This window comes from Contarinia nasturtii, unplaced genomic scaffold (assembly GCF_009176525.2).
Source record: "Contarinia nasturtii isolate CC-2019 unplaced genomic scaffold, AAFC_CNas_1.1 Cnas_scaffold_285, whole genome shotgun sequence".
Lineage (NCBI taxonomy): Eukaryota > Metazoa > Arthropoda > Insecta > Diptera > Cecidomyiidae > Contarinia > Contarinia nasturtii.
This window is the reverse complement of record NW_022197640.1, coordinates 890,997-913,583: the sequence shown is the minus strand read 5'-3', so window position 1 is coordinate 913,583 and position 22,587 is coordinate 890,997. Positions and strand designations below refer to the sequence as shown.

At 32.6% G+C, this 22,587-nt stretch overlaps 4 protein-coding genes across 8 annotated transcripts; 2 read left to right on the top strand and 2 right to left on the bottom strand.

Annotated features, from left to right (window-relative positions):
- Positions 1-1,928: 1,928 nt before the first annotated feature.
- On the top strand, positions 1,929-3,603 carry LOC116337486 (adenosine deaminase-like protein). Its single transcript, XM_031762091.1, has 6 exons — positions 1,929-2,063; positions 2,145-2,272; positions 2,338-2,526; positions 2,610-2,929; positions 3,005-3,150; positions 3,240-3,603. The coding sequence occupies exons 1-6, from the start codon at positions 2,019-2,021 to the stop codon at positions 3,447-3,449; spliced, it is 1,038 nt and encodes a 345-aa protein (XP_031617951.1). The 5' UTR covers positions 1,929-2,018; the 3' UTR covers positions 3,450-3,603.
- A 4,181-nt stretch (positions 3,604-7,784) lies between these two features.
- On the bottom strand, positions 7,785-15,124 carry LOC116337771 (ras-like GTP-binding protein Rho1). 5 transcript variants are annotated; one of them, XM_031762634.1, is made up of 6 exons: positions 14,835-15,124; positions 14,475-14,529; positions 11,601-11,761; positions 8,656-8,805; positions 8,488-8,568; positions 7,785-8,360 (listed from the first exon to the last, which is right to left on the bottom strand). In XM_031762634.1, exons 2-6 carry the CDS (start codon positions 14,512-14,514, stop codon positions 8,169-8,171), a joined length of 624 nt encoding a protein of 207 aa, XP_031618494.1. In that variant the 5' UTR covers positions 14,515-14,529; positions 14,835-15,124; the 3' UTR covers positions 7,785-8,168. The 5 variants fall into 5 exon arrangements, with proteins under 5 accessions (XP_031618494.1, XP_031618493.1, XP_031618496.1 ...); XM_031762633.1 differs by lacking the exon at positions 14,835-15,124 and adding an exon at positions 14,635-14,775; XM_031762636.1 differs by lacking the exon at positions 14,475-14,529.
- Positions 15,125-15,388: 264 nt separating this feature from the next.
- LOC116337770 (polynucleotide 5'-hydroxyl-kinase NOL9) lies at positions 15,389-20,952 on the bottom strand. The gene is made up of 5 exons (XM_031762632.1): positions 20,803-20,952; positions 19,287-20,697; positions 16,040-17,903; positions 15,813-15,961; positions 15,389-15,739 (listed from the first exon to the last, which is right to left on the bottom strand). The coding sequence occupies exons 2-5, from the start codon at positions 20,686-20,688 to the stop codon at positions 15,471-15,473; spliced, it is 3,684 nt and encodes a 1,227-aa protein (XP_031618492.1). The 5' UTR covers positions 20,689-20,697; positions 20,803-20,952; the 3' UTR covers positions 15,389-15,470.
- LOC116337772 (ATP synthase subunit d, mitochondrial-like) lies at positions 18,053-19,088 on the top strand. The gene is made up of 2 exons (XM_031762638.1): positions 18,053-18,172; positions 18,277-19,088. The coding sequence occupies exon 2, from the start codon at positions 18,291-18,293 to the stop codon at positions 18,807-18,809; it is 519 nt and encodes a 172-aa protein (XP_031618498.1). The 5' UTR covers positions 18,053-18,172; positions 18,277-18,290; the 3' UTR covers positions 18,810-19,088.
- Positions 20,953-22,587: the final 1,635 nt, after the last annotated feature.

Sequence of the window (22,587 nt, the reverse complement as noted above, 5' to 3'; positions counted from 1 at the left end):
ATTTGGATGCACCTCAGGCTGTCTTAGCCATTTCCAATTGTTAGAAAGATCGTCGATAAATTTGGATGTGCTAAAAATTTTGGTGACTACACGACGCATATTACGCTATCTCCCGATTTTACATGAACAAGGATTTTATAAGCGACTGCACATTGATATACACAAAACGAATCAATATTATTGTGACAAATTCATCACACTTCCCGGTCTTGAGCAGTTAACGATTCGAAAATTCCGTGGATGTTATTCGTTGCCATCATTGGAAAATTTGAAGGAGTTGATTATTAATGATGGTGCCGTTGATGTTGATGATATAGAAATTTTGGCTAAAAGTCTTCAAGAATTGGAACGCATTCAACTATGGAGTGCAACACCCGAAAGCATTGTGCCATTTATTCGCCATTCAAAACAGTTAACACGATTTAAAGTCGCATTTCCAAATTATTATGGATCACTCAAGATTTTAACATTGAATAACGAACGCAAAAAATTGTTCGGAGCAAAAAAATTATATATTTATGTACAAGATGAAATATTTTTAGCAACCAAATGGGAAATAAACAATGGTAATATAGATTTAAATTTGATTTCAATGAAAAATTTCAATTTGTACAGTGTTGGTTTGAAAACAATGAACTTCAACTTATGCGACCGTGCATATTAATGTATCAATATTTTGAGAGAGAAATGTGGGATATAAAGAGGATATTTTTTTTAAATAAAAAAATAATTATTTTTCAAAGAGAAAAACGTGTTTTTATTGAACGGAATCTTTTACTTAATTTTATTTTTATTTCAGAGATTTATTGTTATCACAATCTATTACTTATTCATAATTGGATATAGTCGAATATTTAGTTCCGAATAAAAAGATAAAATGAATTTTATTTAGATGAATCAATTGTATCAATACAAAAATCATTTGTTAAATTTACTTTGTATTCGATTCACAATACTATCCAAATCGATGATTTTTTCCGGTTCGGTGGTGGTTTCGCAATCGTCGCTGCTTGAATTTTCGTCATAAGTTTCCCAATCTGAATTGATGTCCGACTCTTCGCTATCAGCATCAGTTTCTGTTTTAATGTCAATGCGTTTGTTGAGAATTTCACAAAGTTCATCGACACTTTTTTGATCCAGTTGATTTGGCATTGGATATTCCGTCCATAAATTATCGTATTTGGCTACATGAATATTGGTTGGCAAACGATTGATATCTTGTAAAAATTCCCTCTTATCAGCATCACTAACACATCCAACGACACCGTCCAGGAACATCTCCATCAGATTTGAAAGTTTTCCATTCGCACCTTGCACTAGTGGATCATACAAAAGTGCAATCAAACAATACTTCAACAATGTTGGATACCATCGTGCTTTTCCCATCGGCATTTCGGTGAATGTACAAATCAAACGAGCCAAATCGCCGTATTCTCTCCGCTGTAGACGCTCTCTCATTTCCCACATCAGACGTGTCGTTGATTCGGGGCTCACTGTTTCCATTTTATCACCTTCAATTTGATTCAAAATGAATCGATTGCAATTTGCCTTTTCGAGCGTTTGTGCTTTCAATTCGATGATGGGTTTATTCTTTCTCATCATTCGATGAATGTGTTGAAATGTTCGTTTCGGAACGTGTGCCATTTTGACGGGATATGTTGTTTTTCCTTTAGCACCTCGCTTTGGTTTCTTTTTTGGCGGCGGTCGTGGCACAGTTTCATCACTTATTGACAACGAATTACTTGATATCGACAAATCATCGTTTGTTGCATCCATTTTTCCACTTTTGCAATTTTTCCGAATTTTTTTATAAAAAAAAAAACAAAAACTTTAGTAGATTGGCAAACACAAACGATTTGTTTTGCAAAACAACATGCTCAAATGTCAAATCGCTTGTGTTGACAGCGCATATTTGTGAAATGTCAAAAAGAGCGGCACTGTCAATATTTATCCGTTTACATTCACACATTGCAAAAAAAAAAAAAACATTATCTGTTGAACTTAATGAAAGCAGCAAAATGAAACCAAACAAAGAAGTTTTCATTAAACAAATGCCAAAAGTGGTAAAAATTAATTCTTTATTTTGGATAATTTAGTGTTTATACATATTTTACGTTGATTTCTTTTTATTTTTTGTTCAAAAGGAATTGCATGCACATATCAATGGATCTTTCTCAAATGAAACACTTGAAAAACTCAGCCAACTAAAACACGGTACCAGCGCTAAAGACACGGAAAAATATAATTTGTTCACAAAATTGGATTTACATGAGTGAGTAATTATATGATAATTGAGAATATTGGCATCACTAATTTTAAAATGCATTCAAATTTTAGTGGTTTTGAAAAGTTTAAATATGCACACGAACTAACCGATACACCAGAAGCAGTTGCTCTAGGTACCGAATGTGTGATTCGTGATTTCAATGATGATAATGTGGTGTATTTGGAATTGCGATCAACGCCACGTGCCACGCCGAAAATGACCAAGGAGCAATACGTAATGGCCGTTATCGATACAATTATGTAACCACACTTTCTGCTACCGAAGATTTTCCATGTAAAATTGACATTGAGTTCAACTATATTTTTTTTTTGTGTTCTTTCAGAAAAATGAAAACGGAATTGCCATCAATAATGGTGAAATTAATTGTGTCGATAAATCGACGAGAGAGCATCGAATCAGCCGAAGAAAATGGTGCATTGGCACTAAAATACGCAAAATTATATCCGGACATTGTTTGTGGTGTTGATTTGAGCGGTGATCCGGCATGTAAAGAATTTTCCGATTTTGAACCGATTCTGAATAAAGCCAGAGAAAACGGTTTGAAATTGGCATTGCATTGTGGCGAAATTGAAAATCAAGTTGAAATTAGTTCAATGTTGAAATTTGGAATGAATAGACTCGGACATGGGACATATATTAAAGGTAAACCTCTGACACTCGCCTTGCTTGATTTGAATTCTGAATTTATAAAATCCATTACCTCTGATCCATTGATAGGTGATAATGAGGAAACGCTACTTAAAAACAATGATATCGCTTTAGAATGCTGTTTGACAAGCAATTTGCTGTGCGGCGTAGTTAAAACTTATTCTGATCATCATTTTCGGCGTTTTTATAAGAATGGCCACCCAGTTGTGATATGTGTATGTAATTTAAAAAAAATCGCTTAAATTCGATCGAATTGTTGATAATTCATTTTCTCTCTCTCTCTTTCTCTCTCATATTTTGTCAGACGGACGATTTTGGAGTGTTCAGCACGACGTTGTCAACGGAACTTCATATCGCCAGTGATACGTTTAGCTTAAGTTCAGACGATTTGATCAAATTAAGTCGCATGGCCATTCACTGTTCCTTTGCCTCTCATGATGAGAAACAATTGATCCATGGAAAAATTGATGCATATGCAAAATCTGCCGTAGGTTTTAAGGTCAAAATTCACTAAGAAAGAAGGATAAATGTATCGTTTTGAATAGAAGTGACTTCTTATCAATGCACTTTGCTGTCAATAGAGATCGCTTTTATTCTGAACAATACAAATAATCACAATGAAATCAATAAAAAAGAAGAAAAGAAATACCATCAAATCAATTGCTTTTTTTACAATTTTTTTTTCTGTTTCATCATTTTTATTATATGAATTTCTTCAGTATCAATATTATAATTTCATTAGAAAAAACATCTTAAAATTACAAAATAAATTCAGGGCATAATGCAAATAAATGTGTATTTTCTTTTTTATTTCTTTCGTCTCGTTGAATCACTCTTACAAAAGTGGTTCAACAAAGGAGGACCGTGTTTTTTTATTTTGCATGTTCGAACGGTGGGTGAGGATGGGATCATTAAACTGATAAAGAACAAATTAAAAAGCTATATTTTGCTTAATGATTATATTAGAAAATCGTTACTGAAATAGTTGTATTGCATTTTATTTTGTAAAAAAAAGTTTAGTTTGTATTTTTTTTCTATTTTTGTTGTTGTTATGTTTATGTGCTATGTGATTTTCTAGTAAAAAATCGCTTGCGTTTTGCTTAATGCTCATATATACTATATATGCAATTCAGTACAGTTTCGATTAGTAAGTTATTTTAGTTTAATCATTCTATGCCTTAATGACTGTTCACATGTCGGTTTGTAATAGAAGACTCAATTTGTTTTGTATCTAACATTGAATTAATAAATTGCTGAGAGTTAAACAAAAAAAGTAAGCGAGCACAAAAAATCATATGCATATTTGGGTATTTAAAAGACGAAGAAAAAAAAACATGTATAAACAAAATAATCGTAGTATAGGAATTACGAATGGGATTGTTTTATCTATTTTCTGTAGTGCACAATTTCTATTAAAATCCAACGTATGGAACCACAATGATGAACAAATCAATTTGAAAAGAAAAATATTTGAATTTCAACGCAGAATTGATGAATGCATAATTATTTAAACAAAAATTCAAGACGATCGTTTTGCCTTTTTGTCTCTTTCTTTGGCATTTCAAACGTATTGAGATGTAACGTGTTTGTAAAAAAAAAAAATGCAACTATAAATCAAATTGAATCGTAACGATCGATCGTGAAAATGTTGTGTGAGCAATTGCGTGATTAAACGTTACTCACATTGAATCTGATTACGTACAATATACATTCGAAATCAAACTGGTTTTTGACAAATAAACAAATCATGGTAGTTTCATACGAAAAACAAAAACAAAAGTTTGTTTCATTCCAATTGGTTCATGCATGTGTTTGAGGGCATGTATGTGCACATTTATTTCAATTCAGCTACGCAAACCAGGCACTTTTTTTTATTTAATTTAAAATATATAGTTTGTTTTTGTTTAATTGTTTTGTTTCTTTCCATTCACCGTTTTACAATTCCTATTCCATTTCCACAGTATTCATATTTGTTTTTAATTTTTAATTATTTTTTCTGCAAATGGTACAAAAAAAAACACACAAAATAAATCATTTCATTCGGTCAATTCCTTTAAGTATTTTCTATGTTCCTGTTGTTTTTTTCCTCTATAAATTGTAATGAAGTTAAATCAAGTGAAGCAACTTATTAGAATGAGTTAACGTAGCACATGTTCGTTAATGCTCAAAATACGTCTTTCGTCTGTGCAAATTAACCACTCAGTGAGGAAGTTTTCCAACACATTTCTTTTAATCTCACGGCATTGAAATCATTATAAAATTTGAAAACAGAAAAGAAAAAGGAAAAAAAATCTTACTCACTGAAACCATATTTTCTCCTTTTTTGCATTTCTCTCCGGTGAAAATGTGTCGATTCCTTAGAGTTAAACGATAACGTATTTGTGTGTGTGTGTGTGTTTGTATTTTGATTTTTTTTATACAATTTCATATTTTCTTTTTAAAAAAGAGCACTTCAATTAGCTCCTATTGTTTGTTAAAAATCGATACATAGTATTATTACAGCTATTTTTCAATACCAATTGATGACAAAATGTGTTTGAATGATTTTCAACGAGAATCGTGGAATTTTTGAAATCTATGCTCATTTTTCTACGAATCTCTTATATGATGCCCTGCCGCCGCAGTTCTTTGACTCAAAGTCCCAAATGAATGTTACTTTTTAATACTAGATTTAGTTAACATGCTCAAATGCTTGATTGAGTAACATAATGTTTGATTAGTTTTTCTTTTTATAGCACTCAATAAAATGTAACAAAAATTATCTCGCAAAACACTTTGCATATCGAATAAAATAACAGGATGTAATCGATATCTATCTCTCTCTTTGTGGGTATGTGCTATATTTGCCAGCACTTGGCAATGAAAATAAAATAAACAACATAAAATACCCGTTCCCATTTATCTTTTTTCTTTCTTTTGTCTAAAAAAAAAACTTGTGTTTCATTCACCTAATTATTCCTGTTATTTCATTTAATGCATATGCAGGATATTGTTTGATGAATATATCTTATGATCGAACAAAATTAACATAAACAATTTCGTATTCAGTTTGGTTGTGTTATTTTTTTAAAATCAAATTGACCGAAAAAGAAACGATATAATAAAAAAAAAAATCAATTCGGACTGACATAATAAATACGACTTTATTATTTATAATAAAAATACAACTGATTTCATGCTTAATAAAAAAGTTTTTTTTCTTCTTTTTATCTTTAAAATATATGCATAAAGTAATGTTTTCTTTTCTTCTTCATCTTGTCTAGTTACAATTTTGTTGTTTCGGTTTTGAATTAGTTGTTTGGTCGAATGAAAAAAGGAATAGAGAAAAAAACCTGTTGTAAAATTTAATGCTATGTTTATTTTTGTGTGTTCTATTCGGGTTTGTTTGAAAGTTTGCGTGTGAAATTCGTTTGTTTTTTGCAAATGACAAAAAAGAATGTGTAATTCAAATATTCTGTGTATGTAATTTATCCCTAAAACCTGTTCCACTACCGGAATATTTTAGCGGCCACTGTCGCCCACTCAATCTATCTCCTCCACTTTCTATGTATAAATTCAATCATCAATACGTGTGATTTTCCTTCAGCTGGTGAAAGTTGATGATAGTATTGTGTTGTTGTTATATAAAAACAAAAAAAAAGAAAGAAACTGCAATTCCATTTGATTTTACTTATTCGTATATAGTTTTTTTTTGTCTATCTATTTTGTTTTGTTTATGTAGTTTCACTTGTTTTCCAAGTAATATTGTTTATTCTTTTGCGTTGAAAATTCCTAGAAAGATTCTGTTGTCTCACAAAAAATTGGTTTTGTGTGTACAAAATTATTACTGTTTAGAATTAATTCTCACTTAAAATAAACCCTTTCCTCTCATCGTTCTCTCTCTCTCTTTTTTTCTCTCGATAATTTGAATAATAATTTGATTTTTTTCCTTTTGTCCATCCTTAGTAGAATTTTTTTTGTAATTTTTTTTTGTTGGTTTTCGTGTTTATCAATTGATTAATTAAACGTTAAGATAAAGAAGAAAAAAAACTATCATAATGTATTCTAAAATAGATTAAATTTTTTTCATTTTTTGTTTGTTTGTTTTGTTGTTGTTCTTCAATTTTTTGTTTAATTAATTAATTATAGTTATTATTTCATTTTGTTGTTGTTGTTTTTGTTTTTTTTTCTCTCTTTCTTTGTTGAAAATGATGGTGATAAAAGTTGATTTTCATTCGGAAAAAAAGGTTAAAAATGAAGAATTTGTTGTAGCTGCAGTAGTTGCAGTATTAGCAGAGGCACCTACATCACACTTCGATTTTGACACATTCGTGGCCAAATAAAATGACCAAATCAAAATGACATTTAAATTTGTTTTTATTTTTTAAATCATTATTATTTAATTATCTTCTTTCTTTAAAAAAAATTTCTTTTGTTTTAATTCTTTTGACACATTTATTGAATGTGTGAATGTCGGTCAAAATCAATCAATTGAAAAAAAAAAATATATATAATAACATAAAGAAAATGAAGAAAACGATAAATCGCGAAAAAAAAGTGTATGTTTCTCTTTTTTGTTGTTGTTTTCTTTAATGAACTACGAGCATGGTTCATTTTAAGCATGCAAATGAATGGTTTTCTGGCTAGTGTGAATGCAACACATTTGAAGATTGTATATATATTAAATTTAATTCTCAGATGTATACGACGGAGGATTGTTTAGCGCTTGATGAATGACTTGTTGCGCGGAAAAGTTGTTGTTTCAATGAATATTCTCAGTTGTTACGTTTGTTTGTTTTGCTTGTTATTGGTTTGCTTGTGTCAAATCCATTGTTGTTGTTCTCTTAGCTCTTCACTAAATATTTATATACTTCGTTTTTTTTTCTTCTTCTATTCCACGACAATATAATTTACTCTATTTAGCACTACACTCTCAGTGTTATTGTTGCCAGTTGATGTTGTTGACAAATTTGTTTTCTATACTCTTCCTCATCGTTTTTATCTTTTTCATCAATTTTTCTTCTATTTCTGTTTTAAAATTCCCTTTTAACCATTTTGTCGCTCATATATTGACACATAACACAAGTCCTTTGTTTTTTGTTGTTGTTGTTGGATCTGATTTTGTTGTAAATACGTTGTTGTTCTTGTTTTTTTTTTTCTCTTTTTTTAATGTTATTTTATAAAATCTTGTTGTATGTGTTAATTTCAAAAAAAAAAGACAAAAAAAAGTATATGTTTTCCATGTGCAACTCTTTTAGAGTAAATTACATCGTGCCTTCTTCTTCTTTTTAACTTGTAATGCAGCCCGTGTTGCTGTTTCGAATACTTCACGAACACCCTCTTTCGATTTTGCCGAACACTCTAAATATGCGAATGCATTAATTTTTTCAGCCATGGCGCGACCTTCCTCTGGCTTGACTGGTTCTTGCTTCATTTTTGCCAATTCCTAACCAAATGCAATCGACCGAATATGAAAACATTTCGAAGAAATAAACAAAAACATAGAGACAAAACAAAACGAATTAATATCATACTATCAAAATGATTTTAAATTACAAAATTGCATTGTTCACCTTAATTGTGTTTGGATCACTTCGAAGATCTTTCTTGTTACCGACTAAAATGATTGGAACATTTGGGCAGAAATGTTTAACCTATTTGCGAAAAGTGATAAAAATAAATGAGTAAAATTTAACGAACGAATTTAAGTTGAATGATTTAAGTGGTTTTGGTATGCTTACTTCGGGTGTCCATTTCTCTGGTATATTTTCTAACGAATCCGGTGAATCGACAGAAAAGCACATTAGAATGACATTTGTATCTGGATAACTGAGAGGTCGAAGCCTGTCGTAGTCTTCTTGACCAGCGGTATCCCACAGGGCCAGTTCCACCTAAATTATAAACAAAAGCAAATCACATTAAATTGAGAACGAAAAAAAAAAGAAGAAAACATTCAATTCTAATTAAATAATATAAAAATTGATTGATTTTTCATTCGTTTTTGTTACACAAACAAATATTCAAAAAGTATGACTCATATACTGCACATACCAAATGAACAAATCATCATATCGATACGAAAGTAAGAGACGGACATGAAATAGCGCAAAATTGTGTGTTGGATGGAAAATTTGCCATAAAAATGGAACATAATGAGTCCAGAAAATGGGTAATCGAGAATAACTCCGATTTTTTTTTTCATTCTTTTCATCGAACATTGTGAGAGCATAATGATAACGAAAGAATGGAAAAAATCAAATTGAAAAGTAAGGAAAATGAGCAAATCCATCGACCGAGACATCGTTAAAAATGCAATAAACCATTTAAACAAGAATAACGAGGTGAGATAAGAAAGAATTTTATGCGATCGAACAAAAAGAGATGGAAATACATGTATGAGCACGTTTTGCATCTATGCACATTCAAAAAGAATGAATATTGGTTTATTTTAATTCTTTCTCACCATCTTTCTTTCATGCTCATTCATTTTTAAGTTAATATCATAATTTTTACTATGCACTCATGAATGTGTGACCACAATAGGACATCGATATCCAACATATTGTGCGCTTTACATTCAATGTACACAACAATCAATGTATATCAATAATCTCGTTTTAATCGATGTGGCCAGGGGAATGCAACGTTATATATAACGTGACTAATGTCCAGTCAGAATGATCTAATTTCTCGGGCTGCAAAAGAATGCTGCCGTTTCTCTCTCTCTCTCTCTGTTTCTCGATTTTCTTTCACATAATGTATCAAAGAGAATGCATACATATATTTGAATCGGTACACATGCCACTATAAACATCAAACAATGTCATATGAACCGAATGACTTTGTGCATTATGAGCCAATGAGCGAATAAAAAAGTGAGCGGGTATGCGCTAGCGCTCGCGCTCACGCACGCTCGAACGCGTTGAACGACTTCAATCATTATAATTTATTCGGCGTCTATGTTAAATGGGTGAAAATATGCGGTGTTCATATGTTGCGTATTTTTGCACCCAATTTGCATACGAGCAAATCAATTTCCAAGAAATAGAAACAACTCTCTTGTACACGAAAACACTGCTAATGTGGGAACCGAGGTAGTGACATTAATAAGAGATAATATCGCATGAGCATTACACTGCACTCAAAATATCGATGCCGATTCGTCCATGCGCAAAGACACACCGAAAATCATTGTTGTTCATTACAATGTCAAATGAATCAACCGAGTCGCGGTTACATTTCGTTTTATTTTATTATTTCATTTCTTCTTTTCGACTCCTTTCTTCGGTGCATTCGAATCAGACACGCACACACAATAATGGGTCATATTGTGCGACCGGTTATTAAATATGTGTATGCGTGTGTGTGCGCTAACATGTAAGTAAATTGAGAATAATAATTGATTGAGTGCGTAAATAAGAGTGAATAACACATGAAATCGGCGTTTAATCTGCAATTATTATAATCAATAAATATCAATTTAGTAATTTGCACACACGCACACGCAAACGGCTGCATCGAAACCAGACCAACAATAGCTATATAGCAAACGAACAAACGCAGAAAGAAAGAGAGAGAGAGAGCAGCAATGGTCACTATGTTGACCACATTGGTAAAGCAAGCGTCAATACTGACAACTGCTCAGTTAAGGGTGTAAAGTTCCTTCGAGAATATTTTTTTCGTTGCTGTTTGAGATCATAATTAAAAATGGGTTTTTGCTTTGTTTTTTTGCATGAGTTCTCGGAAAAACGCTAGTCTAATATAATCTAGTATTAATGTCACTTTATTCACCCATTCGTTTATTCTCTCTTTCTACTCCATAGAAATAATAATATCAAATCCATGGGCTTGACTCAATGTATGTGTGTGTGTGTACTGTGTAATGTAGGTTCTTTTATACGCTCTTACGTTGTTTTTTTTATCTCAATTTTCTATACGATTTGCTCTTTTAAAATAAACTTATACGCATATGTATACGCCGACATTATACATATGTGTATAGTGCGACGATGATGATGACAACAACGACAACAACAACAATTTAATATACAGCGCCGTTGGCCGTAATGGAAACTCTGCTACTGAAATAACATATGAAATATATGATAAGTTCATGTCTGTATTCAAGCGTATGGCCATATACTGACTTTGATGTTTGAAAGAAGCAAAAAAAACACTTCTTATTTCGTTGGTGTCATAACCGAAAAGAAAAAAAAGGTACGATAACGTCAACGAATGACTGATGATTTCATCAATGATTCTCTGGTTACTTGGAATATCGCTGTCAATTTTGTTGAGTGCGTTTCTTTTTCATTGCTTCTGCAAAATTCAGTTGATGAGACTTCAATTTCTTCTTGTCATTAAGGAATAATTGGATCACATACAAACACAAGCATACAATGCAATGCAACGTCTACAGCGGCAGGAAGAGAGAAAAAACCGCACACACACACACACTTGGAACACATTTCATGCCGTTTCCAATTCTACCGAATGACAATTTCTTTCTTGCAAAAGAAGCGGAAAAAAAACGTGACGAAAACGCAAATCCGTCTCTCACAATAAGTCTTTCGCAAACAATATACAAATTGGCAAGTTTATAAAATAATATCGCACACTCACGGATATGACAAATAAACGAAATGAAATGGGCATGGTATTAAGAGTTACAAATAATGCGACTTACCGTCTTTCCATCGACTTCAATATCGGCCACATAATTCTCAAATACTGTTGGTACATACACTTCTGGGAATTGATCTTTGCTAAACACGATTAATAGGCAAGTTTTACCACAGGCACCGTCTCCCACGATAACTAATTTTTTGCGGATGGCCGCCATTGGTTCTAAATTTTTCAAAAAAAAAAAAAAAAAAAAAAAAAGAAAATTGTAACAAAAGAAAAGAGAAAAAAAAACAACAACAACAAACAGTCCCATTCTTCACTAGAGCGGCTTTTCATAAATATATACAGATTCTTTCAAACATTTTTTTTTTATACACAATCAATATCGAGAGTTTTAATTCGTTTTTAGTTGCTCTTAATTGAATCAACACTTTGAACCGAAAATAATTATAATAATAGAAAAAACTTTGTATATATATTTAAAAAAAAAGTGTGCAACAGATGAATTTTCTATGTGGTTGATTTTCTGAGAGAGAAATTTTCCACCACGAACAAGAAAAAAAAAAACAAAAATAAACGGAATCGCTACAAATTTTCTCTACCGATAACACACAAATGTGGGCTTCATTGTAATTTTGAACTCAGAAATTGATTTTGAACTCTATGTAGACTTTTTGATTGGACAAACGAATGACGATGTCAACTAGTTGATTCAGCTTCACACATTCCTGATCATCTACACTTTTTTTTATTGCTTTGCTAATGCGATTTTTTTCTCTTCTATTCGTTCAGTATTTTTTTTTGCTATGGCTTTTGAAAAATACGCAATGTTGGTTTAATACATTTTGATTCGATTTTTCTGGACTTTTTACATTCAAAATTGGTTCGGTTTAGCACCAAATCGCCTCGTCAACGGGGCGCATACAAGAATAAATTTATCGAAAGTAGATAGATTCGAAAATCTGAGTTCGTAATAAATTCAATGTATGTAAGTTTTATAACAACAAAACTTGTCACAAGAATTCGTAAGAAGTCAATTGCTTCGTATCACATTTTTTTTTTGTTGGTTCATTTCTTTTTCTCTTTTCTCCATAGCTCAAAGTGTATCATTTATCACACAATCACACAAAAATTCTTTCTTAGATATACCTTTTTTATAAAAATTATTATATATAAATGAAGTTTTAAGCTGTGGTCTTGTAACTAAAATTAAAATGAGTATACACACAACAGACGATCGGTTTTGTTCTTTTTGTCTGCAATAATTCTACGGAATTCCGATTGTAACTTAATTTGTCCGGGTTTAATTAATTATTGTTTCGTGATTTTGATATTTTCACTGCTACTAAAAAAAATTTATAATAAAAAAACGCTACTTGTGCGCCCTCTCGCACTTTCTGATTCAGTGTGTATTTGTGTAAGAACAACGCCTTGTCGCCATTTTGGAAACGTACGGCTTTTTCCAATCCAACCAAAAAGAATATATATATATGAGAGAGATGCAGGGTTAGACAGTGGCCGTGATACTGTTTCGTACATTTCTTTTTTTATATTATTTGAATTTATTTTGCTGTTTTTTTTTTCGTTTTAATTAAAACATTTAGACAAAAATAAATCAAATTTAATGGTTCTTTTTTTACGTAAATAAAAATATATGCAACGTATTCATAATATTGGTGTGACGGAATTCTAACGTTAAGCCGAATTCAAAAATTCAAGCATGTTATGTCCAACCCTTTGTTTGACAGCTGTAGAAACTACGTTCCTAACTACGAAGAAAGAGATAGAGAAGAAAACCGATTCATATAAACGTATCGCTTTCGGCGCGAATGTCTGTGGAATTTTAACGTTAAAAAAGTCAAACAGAAAATAATTTTGAGTTGACAGGTGAAGCAACTGTCAAAATATCGAATACAGTGAATTTATTGTTTTTAAACTGTTGAATATCCTGATTTGTATCGTTTCGTTTATTTATAATATAGTTCTTTTTTTTCGTTGTTGTCGTCGTTGTCGATGTAAACAACTCACTATTTGTCGCCTTTTAATACTACATGAACAATTCAAATGCAAAGTCCATTTCTAGGCAATCTATTAAAATATGATCATGATTTGCAACGAGAGAGAAAAAAAACGCATCGCAAACAATTTCGATGAAAAATATATTGTTTATAGAATTTAAGAGATCGCATCGCAACAATGGTCATCGCCCATATAATATCTCAAATGGATAATATACATAATAAACACATGAAACTAAATCGTTGTTAATAATTTGGATTATGTAATTCGAATGGTTAAACTAAAAAGAATTAAAATTTGGTTAGATTCATGTTTTGGTCAAAATAAAATCCGAATCATTACGGGCACCAATAGATGTAAGATGTATATATTATATATGTATTGAGATTGATCACAGCACCATTGTTATTAGAAGTGACATGTATAGTAAGCGACAGAGTAGAGTTAAGTAGCGAGACACAAGTTCATATACAAAATAATAATAATAATAACAACAACAACAAACTTCTACCAAAATCTATGAATGCATCTTTGAAACAACTGGCAACCGACAATTGAGTGATGTTGAAGTCAAGCACTTTTCTTTCGTTTTAATTAAATACACTTGGAACAATTTACTCTTTGATTCGCGTTCAATTTCAACGTTGATAAATATATATATCAAACAGTTTTGCGTATCATTGTAATTCTATGCAATGACTAATGTTGTTTTTCTAGTTTTTTATGTGTGTGTTTATGGGTGGCCAGCTATCAAAAATCGCATAAAATTAAAAGCCGATTGCAGGAAAAACTGAATGAATCACCACCACGCACGTATGAATGATCAATGTATCGCAATAATAAAATGGCAAAGGGGTTTTTAATTTGTCTATTTGGTTTTTTGTTTTGTTTTAATTTAAGCGAAACCCAAATATACCTGTATTAGTTGAAGCAAAGTCGCATGAAAAACACCACATTACTTGCAAGAAAGCCTTCACCACATGCAATAAAAAATTACTTCATATATTTTATGTTATGATCTCGTTTTCTCTCTAATTTTTTGCTTGAAATTCACAGTTAGTATGCTAATCGAATACCTTGCTTTTGTATTATTTTTTGCTTATTTCAATTTATTGGTTCTAAAATGGGCGCAGACAAAGCGCATACGTTTTCCTTTTTTTGTTTTACTCTCAATACTTTTTTTTTTGTTATTCTTATGTTTGTTATGATAAACAAACAAAATGGTTAAATAAACGAGATAAATAAAAAAAAATTGCCGTTCAGAAATAAAAATTACTTTGCCGTCGATTTTTTTCTTTTTTTTTGTGTGTGTGAATTCCTTCTTTTATTGCTGTCTCGCTTTTTTTGATCCCCGTATAATAAAAAAAAAAACCACTATACACAATACTTTTTGGTTAACTATTATTATTTTTTTTCGTTTGGAAAACTTAATGCAACTACAAATTTCGTTAAATTTAAATGCAAAATTTCGAAAATAAAAAAAATGTATGTTTTGTTTTCTTAGAAAAATTGATGACTTAATTAAATTGGACACAGAGATTCACAGTCAACACTCATGACAAACACAAATACATTGAAGTTGATTTGGTGTTCGTAGTATATTTTTTTGCAATGCCGGAATAGTGCAATCACAAATGTCTTTCTCGATCAGTAGATGCCAACATTGAAAAATAAAAAATAAATCAAATCAAATTCGTAGTGTTGTGTATTGGTCGAGTTGGCAGCGTAGAAAAAAAATCGGTTTGAAAGATCGGTCGTTGTCGATAACAACGAATTACATTGAAAAAAATAGACAAGGTCAAGTGTTTTTTTTTTTAGAACAAAAGAATATTGAATTTACGTTTATTTGTTGTTTCAAACGAAATGTACAATGTCTGAAAGGAACTTAGGTGTTTTGCATTTAAAATGGAATTTAATCTTCGATAAGTTGAATGGGTTTATTGCTGCTTTTGCTTTCAGCTCGAAAAATATGCTGTGCCACTTGTTTTGATCCGACAAATTTATCCGAATTGTAAACATATGGTACGGCACCACGAATTTGGCTATGTTGATTAAGAAAAACGGCTGATGGCAACGGTATGGCACCAATTGCTAGCACATTCACCATTCGCAGTTCGTCCAATGGAATTGTTGATATTAGATACACCTTATTTGTTGAAGCGTCAACACTTCGAACAATACCTGAAGGAGAATGAAATCAGACAGACCTTTAAAATTTCAAAATGAATCGAACGAATTCTGATTGAAAACTTACCTATGCCATGACAGTCAACGATATCGTTTCCACTTTCCGAATGTTTCTCACATAAATAGACTAGATTGCCATTCAATAGATCCAAATAGTCAGCGGGATTGATTTCAACGCCGCTGGTTACAAGAATATCCAAATCATTCAGCGATGCTCTGAAAAGAACAAACAAAAAACAAAAACAAATTTAGAACAGTTGTACATGAATCAAAATAATCGGTTTGAAAACTTACTCAAATGGTTTAACGCTGGTAAGCCAATCCGAGTTGGACTTCAAACAATTGCCCAGTTTAGCCAATATCATTGTATATCTAATGTCTTTTGCATTCATATCAACATGTTTATGGTTGCTTTTATCGCGAACCGCATTAAAAATGTGTGTACGATACACGCATTTTCCGGTAATTTCATCCAGTTCACTTTTAAAAACGTTAAATTTGAAATTGTTCACAATGTCATCCATCATGATTTGATCAAAATTCTCCATTGTTGATCGACTTTGAATTTGAACTAAATCGGTTGGTTTGAATAGTTTTGAAATGCATGCAATAAGTTCAGTGCCAAAACCTCGACTATAGCCCATTGTATTGATGATCCATGGCATTTTTGCAAATTCTTTGTTTGACGCACAAAATTTGAATATCTCTGTGACACAACGCCAATATTTGAATGGATCAGGCAATACATTAATGTCACCAAATAGCACTGATTTGGTTGGTTTTACATTTCGTAAGTAGCCCGGTCCTAAAAATGGTTCGGTTACAATTGTTGCGCTCAACGTTTGTGGCACAAATAGTTCCGGTTGTCCAATGTCCAGGTCGATGAATAAAAACTTTTTGAATTTATCGAAATGTGAATTGATCAAATATCGAACGAATGTTGATTTTCCGACACCTTTGCCACCGATCGTTATCAGTTTTGAACTATTTTTCAAATTCAATGTTAACCATTCGTCATTCAGTACCAATCCATTTTCGGGTTCATTCAAAAATTTGCAATGCAATACAAACTCACTGCTGTAGAATGGGCTTTCGTTATTAAACGCATTTATATTTGGGAATACGGTTTCGCGCATATACCGTTCGATCATATTCACACCTTTATTCGTTTGATCACGTTCTAACAATAGGATTGCATCGTTGTTGCTATTGAACGCTTCTTTTAGATAGTTTATGTCTTGTAAATAAAAATCACCTTTCAATGCGTCCAACAATTTTAAATTCTCAGCTCCGCTCGACTTTGGAATCAAACAAATCAAACCGTGACCACGCGGCGAATGTACCGTAACCGTTTTGTTTGGCTGAAGTTCATAGCCGAATGCAATTGCTTTGCCAGCAATTAATTTTACGTGTAAACTTCCATGGAAATGCAATGTTTTTCGCAACAATAATAAGACGTGACGTGAATTTACTGAATTGAAAAATTGCGATGAATTCAACGATTCAGTTGACATTGAATTGTCTTCATCTTCAATGCAGAAATCTGCGGAACTATTTATCTTTGGACTCACGTGTGACTTTGCTTCTTGATTTTTAACACTTGGTGTTTGTTGCTTCGCTCTAGTTTGTTTCGCCGGTGATTGTGTGACGAACGGATCGGGAATGGAAACCACGACCACATTTTTCAAATTGGTTTTTGGCTGTTGAAATTCAAACTCTTCATCCATTGGTTTGGCAACATCGCAATCTTCCAGCCAATCCAATGATGATTGGTCTAAATTCTTTGGACACTTGATAATCGATACCGCATTGATCGATGTGTTAACGTCATTTAATGATGCACACTTATTCAAATTGTCCATATTATAATAATCTTCAATACTTTTTTCATATGCAAAACGTTTTTGCTCTTCTGCCATGAGTTGTTTGTTGCGTTCTGCTTCCTTTGCCATTCTTTTTTCGTGCTCGAATTTTTTAAACTTTGTTTTATTCACATTGATTGGTATCAATTCCACAGAACTATCATCGTCTGAATCACTTTTTGGCAATTCAATGATACGAGACTCGGTGTCATTTTCGAATAATTTTATGCGTTTATCGATTATTTTATGAGTTATAGCTGTTCCTTGGGCGATACATACATCATCATAGGCATCATCTGAAAAGATAAAAAAAAAATCCGTAAAAAATTTCGAAAATGTGTGAAATTCAACTGAAAAACAATATTCCAAATATGATCGATAATACAGACTGAGCGAATGTATTTTCATTTTCGATTGGTGTTATTCCTTTCAAAATGGCGCTATCATTTGACACTTTGTCACTGTGTTGACAGCAACAACAGTGAAAAAGAAAAAGAAAATCGATTACATAACCTAACCTATCTATAGAATAGAAGTCTATGTCATATTGACTGCGAGGTTGTAAGTAAGTGTGACATTTTTTTTTTCATCCATTTTTCTCTCTATCTCTTCGCATTTTAATTACGTAAGTAATATTAATTGTTTTTGGAATTTTTGTGAAAAAAATAGGATAATTCGAAGCAATGGCCGCAAAACGTATCTCCCAATCGAACATTAATTGGTCCGCACTTTCTGAGCGTGTACCAACACATCAAAAGAGCAGCTTTTTAGCATTCAAGTCACGCAGTGACAAATATCTACGTGCTGTTCTCGCTAATCCAGAACAATCACCAAAAATCGATTGGGCTGCATACAAAAGTAAAATCCCAAATGCTGCCTTGGTTGAATCATTCCAAAAGGCATATGAATCATTGAAAGTTCCATACCCAGCTGATACTTTGTCAGCTGAGGTTGATAAATTGCGTGGTGAAATGATATCTGAAATTGCAACGTTCAAAAAAGAATCCGAGGCACGTATTGTCAACTATAAAGCCGAAACTGATCGTATCAAGGGATTATTGCCATACGCTCAAATGACAATGGAAGATTTCCGTGATGCCCATCCAGAATTGGCATTGGATCCACTCAATAAGCCAACATTCTGGCCACATGAGCCAGAGCTTCAGCCAGACGCTTGCAAAGAAGAAAAAGCACACCACTAGAAGCAGCCTTCAATTTAATCAAACAACAGGAAAAGAAATAGCATTCTTCAGCCAAATTGTTATTCAATGCAGCACATGGATTAGAATTAAATTAACAACAATAACATCAAATCAACGGCAAAAACAACAACAACAACAAGCATTATTGATTTAAATCCTAACCATTTAAACATTGATGTATGATTACTATACAATTGAAGTGCATAACAACGCAATCAATTTCAATGTAGTTCGAAAATTTAAAATTTATCAAATAAAGTGTTAAAAACATATGATTAAGGTGGTTGTTGTGTCTTTGTGTTGAATAAATTTGGTTCTTTTTTTAAGTAGGAATTTTTGACGTTTCGATGGGTAAAGAAAAGTTAAAATTGAATCGGCGTAAGAAAAGTTAAAATTGAATCGGCCCGATGAAGCAAAAATGAGATTTTAAGAATAAAATGTTCTTGAGTAAAAATAAAATTAAAAAGGAAAACTCACCCATATACTCATGATCGTCATTTGAACTATGCTCATCATATCGGCTGTTTCTAAAGTCATCATATGTACAACCACTGCTGGTGTCGCTTTCATTTTCACTGTAATCATATTCCGAGTCTGATGTATGATCTTCGTACTCATCGTAAGACATATCATCTTCATATTCAACCATTGATTCGACGTCAGTCGATTCACATTCATAGGTATCATCTGTGTCGATTACTTCTGATCCCAACGAAATTTCCGAATCTGATCCATACATACTGTCACTGTCATCATAATCACTATCTGTGTAAATTTCCTCTTCGTCACCTCCTAGCCACGCGTATTCATCGAAATCATATTCACTTTCGTCGGCATGATTTTTCTTGTAACTAACCAACTTATTGTTTTCTGAGCTCATTGATTCTTTCGATAGATGTTTTTGTTTTTTCTTGTTTTTCTTACCGACTGGTGATGAATCGTCAGGCGCTAGTGTTGATTCATCACCAGAACCCTTTGATAAAAAATTATTTTCGTTTTTGGCCTCGATTTCGTCCAAAGAATAAATGTGATTTTCATCGAAATCATTGTTGCCGTCACCGAAAAATTTATCAATGTAACTATCGGCTTCGCTGTCTGAATCGCTGTTCTTATTTTTACTTGCATCAACATTATGAACTTTAATTTTTGGTGCATCTTCTTCTTTATTCAATTTTGACGTCAATTTCTTCTGTTTTTTCTTTAATTTTTCCGAAACTATTTTGGTTTCTTCTTCATCGTTGGCATTTGTTTCAACAAAACCACCCACCGTTTTCAAGCGCTTCTTTCCAACAGCTTTGTTTACCTTGCTGCCATCAACTTTACGCTTACATGATGAATCTTGATCATTTGATGGCTTCGACGTGGATGGACCCGCTGTAGCAGCTTGGTTAAATTTCTTTTTTTGCTTCTTCTTCTTCTTACTTTCGTAGCCATTCATTTCAACCGATGCATTCTTCTTCGTATGAATCGACGTTGATTGATCGGTTGTAACTGGCTTTGTTTTATTTTTGATGCTAAGACCATGATCATTGATTTTGGTGTTAAACCCTTGACCACCATTCTGTATGCAATGTTCTTTACCATTTTTCTCATTCTTTTTGAAATGTTTGGGTTTCTTTTTGTTTTTATTTGGTTCATTAACACTTGGACTATCTTTCGGCTTAAAATCGATGCCCGACGATGTTACTGGGATGTTCAATTTTACTTTTGCTTTCTGTGTTTTGGCTTCTTGAATTAAAGACTCAGTTGATGGATTTTGTTGGTTGAAAATAGCCGATTTTAACTTATTTTTCAATTTTTTGGCTATTTTGTTTTTCATCTTCATGTCAGTCGTGACGGCTGCGTGTTTCTGTGGCTTCTTATGTTGATTCTTTGCCATTTTTTAAAACTAAAAAGACATCAATTTTGTTATTCAAAACTCTTACACTTGATGTCACGTTGGAATTGTTCGTCTGACAGATGCTGAGATATTTTACAACAACAGATTGCTTACCTTTAAATTCTTAATTGGTTGATTTATCTAATTGTTAAAATAAATGTGATTTTTAATCATATCCAATGATAAATGAGGTGATATTTTGAGTAGCTGGCACAACTGAAATGTGTTTCAAATAGCGTGACAGACAATTGCACATGGTCGGTAAACAACACTGTGATAGACAATAAACGAAACATTTGACATTTCATATTGACGTTTATATGTATGAGTTCTGACAATAAATTGTGACTGGCGCTCACAGACACACATAATCTGTAGGAGCGAAGACCGTTATAGTTTTCTAGAAAATTCGCTTCGGAATTAATTTTGATTGAATAATGAATACAAACATTTTTTTCGTTTTCAAAGAAAATATTTTTAAAAAAACGATCGATGATTTATTTACTAAGCATCAGTTTGTGTCCCTACTACTTTTGCTATAAGATATTGGGTGTATCGATTAATTTCCGGAATCTGACAACAGATGTCACCACTTGCTTGTGCGTTGTAGTAGATTAATGACATATACGTCATTTGAAAGGCCTATTCAAATACTGTCAAAATCAGTCAAAAGTGTTTCATTTGTTTGTGTGCATCATATTTTTTTTCAACGATGGAAAATTTTGAAAATTGCAGAAAGAAACAGCATTTGCGGGAAGTTTTGTTAAGCTATTTTTTTGCAAAGAAAACTGCAGCTGAAAGTCATGGTTTACTTGTGAAATTGTATGGCAAACATGCTATCGCAAAAACCCAATGTTACGTGTGGTTTCAACGATTTGAAAATGGTGATTTTGATGTTCGAGACAAAGATCGCCCAGGTCAGCCAAAAAAGTTTGAAGATGAAGATTTGCAAGCATTATTCGATGAAAACTCAGCCCGAACACAAAAAGAGCTTGCATTAGAGTTAAATGTCACTCAATCAACCATTTGTGAACGTTTGCGTGCAATGGGAAAGATTCGAAAGCTAGGGAAATGGGTGCCACATCAACTCAATGAAAATCAATTGAGAGCACGAATCACAGCATGCCAAAAACATCTTGCCGAGCACAAAAAACATAGCTTTTTGAATCGTATTGTCACTGGCGATGAAAAGTGGGTCTATTACGATAACTTAAAACGTAAAGGAGCGTATGTTGATCCAGGCCAACCAGGATCTTCACAGCCAAAACGAGATATTCATTGCCAGAAGGTTATGTTGTGCATCTGGTGGGATCAGGAAGGAATCGTGTATCATGAGCTGATAAAACAAGGTGAAACAGTTACAGCTGATTTCTATCGACAACAACTGAACAAATTGGCACGTGCATTGAACGAAAAACGGCCGTTGGTAGCGAGAAAGCACCACAAAGTTTTGTTTCACGATGATAATGCTAGGCCAAATCGAGCACACATCGTCAAACAAAAGATAGAGGAGTTCGGTTGGGATCTGCTTGATCACCCCCCGTACTCTCCAGACCTTGCTCCTTCAGACTACCACTTGTTTCGATCGATGCAAACGGGCTTGTCCGAGATATCGTTTCGAAATGCTGAAGGAGTGCGAAAATGGATCGATGAATGGATATCGTCGAAAGATGAGGAATTCTTTCGACGCGGAATCGATAAGCTACCGAAAAGATGGGCGGAAGTCATAGCTAACGATGGGCAATACATTGGTTAAAATATTGTACGGTTTTTTTAAATAAATGTATCTTTTCACCAAAAAAATTCCGGAAATTAATCGATACACCCAATACATTCATATATTATATTTTTTTTGAAAAAACAAATATTTTAAATGCTTTTAAGTACACAGATTCTAAA

What these genes read in the sequence shown, in the direction of transcription:
- LOC116337486 (XM_031762091.1), top strand. Translation starts at nt 2,019, where the DNA reads ATGAAACCAAACAAAGAAGTTTTCATTAAACAAATGCCAAAAGTG. An exon ending in GCCGTTATCGATACAATTAT is followed by an intron (nt 2,527 to 2,609) that starts GTAACCACACTT and finishes GTGTTCTTTCAG; the next exon opens with AAAAATGAAAACGGAATTGC. An exon ending in ACATGGGACATATATTAAAG is followed by an intron (nt 2,930 to 3,004) that starts GTAAACCTCTGA and finishes ATCCATTGATAG; the next exon opens with GTGATAATGAGGAAACGCTA.
- LOC116337771 (XM_031762634.1), bottom strand. Translation starts at nt 14,514, where the DNA reads ATGTGGTGTTTTTCATGCGACTTTGCTTCAACTAATACAG. An exon ending in TTGAAGTCGATGGAAAGACG is followed by an intron (nt 8,806 to 11,600) that starts GTAAGTCGCATT and finishes TTTATAATTTAG; the next exon opens with GTGGAACTGGCCCTGTGGGA. An exon ending in GTGATCCAAACACAATTAAG is followed by an intron (nt 8,361 to 8,487) that starts GTGAACAATGCA and finishes GCATTTGGTTAG; the next exon opens with GAATTGGCAAAAATGAAGCA.
- LOC116337772 (XM_031762638.1), top strand. Translation starts at nt 18,291, where the DNA reads ATGGCCGCAAAACGTATCTCCCAATCGAACATTAATTGGTCCGCACTT.
- LOC116337770 (XM_031762632.1), bottom strand. Translation starts at nt 20,688, where the DNA reads ATGGCAAAGAATCAACATAAGAAGCCACAGAAACACGCAGCCGTCACG. An exon ending in TGACGATCATGAGTATATGG is followed by an intron (nt 17,904 to 19,286) that starts GTGAGTTTTCCT and finishes TTATCTTTTCAG; the next exon opens with ATGATGCCTATGATGATGTA. An exon ending in CGTTGACTGTCATGGCATAG is followed by an intron (nt 15,740 to 15,812) that starts GTAAGTTTTCAA and finishes ATTCTCCTTCAG; the next exon opens with GTATTGTTCGAAGTGTTGAC.